The sequence below is a fragment of the Aegilops tauschii genome, chromosome 2, assembly GCF_002575655.3.
Source record: "Aegilops tauschii subsp. strangulata cultivar AL8/78 chromosome 2, Aet v6.0, whole genome shotgun sequence".
Lineage (NCBI taxonomy): Eukaryota > Viridiplantae > Streptophyta > Magnoliopsida > Poales > Poaceae > Aegilops > Aegilops tauschii.
In genome coordinates, this window is record NC_053036.3 from 322,754,681 (window position 1) to 322,759,823 (window position 5,143).

Consider the following 5,143-nt stretch of genomic DNA (forward strand, 5'->3'; position numbering starts at 1 on the left):
CAGTCTCCCATAGAGCCATCGCTTCAACAATCAGCAGATCAGTGACCCCAATGAAGGGTTTACTCCAAGCTCCCATGAAGGCGAGGTGAGATCGAGCCACACCACCACCTCCTCACATGTGAGCTTCATTTTTGCTGGCCCCAACAGTGTTAATTTTTACCCATCCAACGTCATACACCTCCAACATTGATCATCAGGGATGTTGTGTTTATGTGTAGGCATATCAAGCAGTAGCAGATCATCCATGACCTTCACCGAATGAATAGGATCAAACGAAACCTGATCATGTGTCCATTGGTTGCGGGCTGACCATATGGCATGCATGACCTTAATCAACTAAATCCGTGACACAATCTGTTCCAAACAGCAGGGGTTGTCAAACTGCATGTTGTCCGTATCTTCATTGATGGTGGGAGTTGCAATAATTTGGCTAGTAAGTATCTAGTTAGTGGAGAAGCTTGCTCTCACCAGAAGGCCACACCCACATCCACACTGCATCCAATAGTTTAACACCTGGTAAACTCGAGGTCACGTTCCGTTGATGCCTATTTTGATTTTGTTTAATATAGTGTGATGTTGTGCCATAGATGAACCAGCTGACATAAAAGAGCAACAATGATCACAATAGTGACAAATGGATCGTGTTACATCATGATACAGGTCAACCATTCTCACTAACCAACACTACTATAATGTGAAGATCGTACGTGCCGCTTATTTTGGATGACTATTGTACACTGGAGGGAGAAAGCTGTGTTGCCCATATACAAACGCAGCCACACCACACCTAAACACTGTATCTGCTAGGAAACACAGCACTACGTACAGAACCTAAAAAATGTTGAGAAATGACATTACTGTGTTGATGCACGGTCTGATTCGTGTCAGACGGTATCAGAAGGTGAAGGGACAAATATCTCTGATCCTTAGGATTCCTCGTTCTTCACCGGAGTCCATTGTGCCGCTTCTCTCTTCTTCCTGAGGAGAAATCCCAAGGCAAAACCAAGCAGCAATGCCAACATCACACTACCTCCAATTTCCAAGTATAATGGGGAAATCTTCAGCTTGGTGCTGGTTCCCGAGCCGAGCTTTGTTTGATTGACCGCCTCAGTAGCACTAGCTTCAGTAGATGTTTGTCCAGAGAATATCTCCACCATGTCATGGACTTGTCCGTCATGGTTCCCGACGTACATCAGCGTTAGCTTCTCCCTGGTAGCTACCAGTTTTGTGTACCCGAACTCACCACCACGGTACATGGAGATCCCAGGCTGTGGAAAGATGGGAACATCTGGATGATCACGCCTTGGTTGCCAGATCGGTTGCCAGTCTTGTCCGGCCATCCCGATCACAACATGAACAGGGGCACCAGGGTATATGAAGCTTGATGATGTGTTCAGACACTGTGAATTCTTCATGGGGCAGAACCTCTCATACCTATGGACATGTCCCCACAGGGCAAGGGTCACATTGTACATCACCAAGAGCGGTTCAAGATGCTGGATCATCTGCTGTCTCATGGCAAAATCCCTGGCTTCGTTGCTCGAGGTATACATGGGCCGGTGGCCCTGAAACACAACAAATGGGGTTCTACTTCGGTTCACCTTCTCTAGGTCAGCTTTTAGGAAATTGTGTTGGTTGCTGCCCTGAACGAAATTAGTTTCAGTCGACATGTACACAAAATGCACAACACCTGAATCAAAAGAGTAATAGAGATTCCGTGTGTCCGGAGCTCCATTGCCAGTAGGTAGAACAGAATTCCCAGGCATCCTGAACTTGACACTGTATGGTATTCCGCATTCACCTCCACCATCCTTTCCATATGTAGACCACGAAGGTTTCCAAGGTTGTGAAGGCCAATCATACTCATGATTTCCTATGCAGACATGGTATGGAGTATTGGCTGCAATAGGCTCAATCTGGCTGAAGAAATGGTCCCACACCCAAGCATAGCCTCTGGCATAACTGATGTCCCCAATGTGTGAAATAAATGCAGGCTTATCTCCAACGGCTTCAATATCACGGAGGATCCACTTCACCGTTGACAAGCTCTCGTCTTGTGTGCGAATGTAGGTGTTATATGGTACATAAGTGCCCATATCACCGAAGAGAAAAGCAATGGTTTCATTGGCCTCACTGTCACGTGAAATAAAGCTGTATGTCTCGCTCCATCCTCCCGGGTCACTACCGACCTACCAAAAATAGCTCAGTTAGCTAAAGAGAAAATACATGCTGAACATGTAGATAACAATTGTTTGCTGCTGTTGGGCTAGCTTAGCTTGCCCCACAGGCCAGCTTGTTAGGCTTATGGCCTAGACTATGTCTTCGACGGCCTTAATTTTTATGAGGACTGAGCATAGACGGTAAGCCAGAGAGATACAACCACTTATAATTTGTTTTCACATCTTGTTTAATACCACATCATGTTCTGGAGATTTGTTGATCTAATGTGTAGGAAATGTTGAGAATTTTGTTTCATAAGATGCTATTGTTTGAATGAATTGTATGTAGTTCTTTCCATCACAACTCAAAAGGATGACATTTTTATATACTAGCTATTGCTCCTAAAGGTTGTGATCACACTGATACAGAACTTCACGTCATTAATTTTATCGTATTATAATATATTAACAATCCTGGTTTACTGATCCCACTCTATATTGTGTTTGGAAACTTTAAGCATTATTTGGGTGTGTTCCCTTTTGGTACCGATGAAAACTGATGTGTTGGGCCGTATTTTTCTGAAAGTTTTGATACATCCCTAGAACTCAGTATGCAATTCTGTAATGTGGTATGTTCTGAATATGTGTACTTAAGGTATGTTGATTGGAGGTTGTATGGCATTAATTTGTCAACGATTACATTGATTTTGACTTTGACGCCAATTCAGACGATCTACGAATGAGGCCTAGGCTGTCCTTATACTCCCTCTGTATCAAAATATAAGACCTTTAAAGCATATATTTTGATATGGAGGGAGTACTTGTTTAAAGCATATATTTCACCTTTTTGGCGAATATTTTCTATTATGAGTAGTACTGATGTAGAATTATATTTAAAGGGTCTAACTGTGGTTCGCAGGTTCAGGGCCACCTTAGCTTCAAGGGTAGTTAAAATGGTGGAGCTGCTTTGCAATTACCTGTAGGTCTACATAGGTTGAACTATCTTCTGAAACTAGAAATATTCTCTAGCTCACACCCAGACTCGAATCTTATGCACACGAACATCAATCTCTAAATGCATCTGAGCTTCTAAGTCAGATTGATGGAGCTAAATTGCTATCGCGATTGATAAAATTAGTTTTTTGCAGGTTCAATCTCTGGGTATTTTCTTGCGGGGAATTCAATCTCTGGTTTATACCTTGTAAAAGTACCTCCTTCCGGGCTCCAACCCATTCATGAGGCCATCGAAGACGAAGCCCGGATGCCTCCACCCTACGCTGTCGTTCGCCGGCGCGTCGCACATGTGCTTCTGCTCGTACGTCCTCACCTCCGTGCCCACCTCCGTCCAGCCCTTCTCCTCCTCCTTCTCAAGCCCGTACCTGACGGCCCTCTTTACGGCGTCCGCGCACACGAACATCACCCGCATCTCGTCGGCCCTATCGGCGAACGCGAGGTGCACCTGCTCGGGCCGCGCGGCCGAGCCCGCGAAAGCGACCTCGCCGGAGAGGGCGACGCGGTGGCGGCCGTGGGGGAGCGGGTTGCCGTCGTGATCGACGTGGTGGTAGGAGTACTCTTTGGCGGGCCAGCGGAAGAGGCGGAACTGGTAGGGCGCCCGCAGGTTGGGGAGCCGTGGGAGGGTGAGCTCTCCGCGGCCGCTGCGCCAGGAGGCGGAGCCATTGAGGAAGATGTAGCCGAGGAAGTCGCGGTCGCTGGAGGACGGCGGGGAGTAGATCGCCACGTGGTCGAGGCCATCCGGGGACGGGAGGTCGGACCACCGGATCTTGATTTCTTGGTCGGATTGGGTGAGCTTCGTCGGGGTGGCCGTGAGGGAGGTCCCCGCGGCCTCGCCGGCGGCGAAGAAGAGGAGGAGGAGAAGCGGGGTTTTGGGGTGCATTTTGCCGGGGACGCCGAGCGAAGCGCGGGGTGGACGTGGAGAAGGATGGTTACCCTTACAACCAGCTGGAAGGTGTGTGCGAGTCACTGACAATGTGGGACCCACCTTGGATTTTATGAAACAGAAGTCCAACATGCGAAGCATCGCTGGATGGAATATTCCGTGCAAGACGTATAGCCTATCGATCAAGATTAGCACAAAGTGCCCGTCAAAAAAAAAAGATTAGCACAAAGTGTCCCTTAAAAAAACACAAACTAGAAGCAGTCACGTGCTTTGCTGCGCCGAAGGTTTTTTTTTAGGAAAAATACTGCCGCTTTATTTAAAACACGTAGTTTGGAATGTCATCCGAAATTACATCAAGAACAAAATCCGTGGGAGCTTCTAACCAAACCTTACATAGTTCGTCTCCCACCCCCTACCTTAGCGAACTTGTGCGCGGCAACATTAGCAGATCTCCTAACCCAAGAGACTTTAAAACCCTGAAAAGAATGCAGCAAAAGCTTTAAATCCTCCACCCATGGACCAGTGACGCCCAGGTTCTTCGTGGGCTGTTTTAGCATCTGCATCAAGGCTTGACTGTCCAACTCCAGATGTATGCGCTGTGCATTGATCTCCCTGGCCAGTTCCAAAGCCCTTCTGCACGCCAAAATTTCAGTCGCTTCCGGGTCAGCAATATTCGGAAAGTGGTGGCACAAACCCGCCCTGAACGCTCCATGGTGATCTCTCAGCACAGCGCCCCCTTCACCCTTGTCCCCATGCCTAGACGTAGCACCATCAGAGTTGATTTTAAGCCATCCATCATCAGGTGGCTGCCATCTCTAGCGCGGTGTTGGGGCTGCATGTTGTCTCCGCTCCATGTGCACGCTCTTCCACTCCTTCATATGTGCTACAACAGTAGCCATTACTTCATGTGGCGCTGCTATTTTCCATCCCTCCCTTGCCTCATTCGAGCCAGCCACAAGCCGTAAGTCGCCTGTATCATCGCCTCCCTTTCGTCGCCAGAAGCACCAGAGAACCAGTTCAGAAGCCAGCTAGCTAACGCACTTTGGGAGCCGAGCTGAGGCGGTGGGATCGCCACCGCAACTCCCCT

General features: G+C 48.0%; 1 protein-coding gene across 1 annotated transcript; it reads right to left on the reverse strand.

The window, feature by feature from the left end:
* Positions 1-602: 602 nt before the first annotated feature.
* LOC109734657 (probable inactive purple acid phosphatase 2) lies at positions 603-4,133 on the reverse strand. Its single transcript, XM_020293859.4, has 2 exons — positions 3,358-4,133; positions 603-2,189 (listed from the first exon to the last, which is right to left on the reverse strand). The coding sequence occupies exons 1-2, from the start codon at positions 4,051-4,053 to the stop codon at positions 927-929; spliced, it is 1,959 nt and encodes a 652-aa protein (XP_020149448.3). The 5' UTR covers positions 4,054-4,133; the 3' UTR covers positions 603-926.
* Between the last annotated feature and the right edge of the window lie 1,010 nt (positions 4,134-5,143).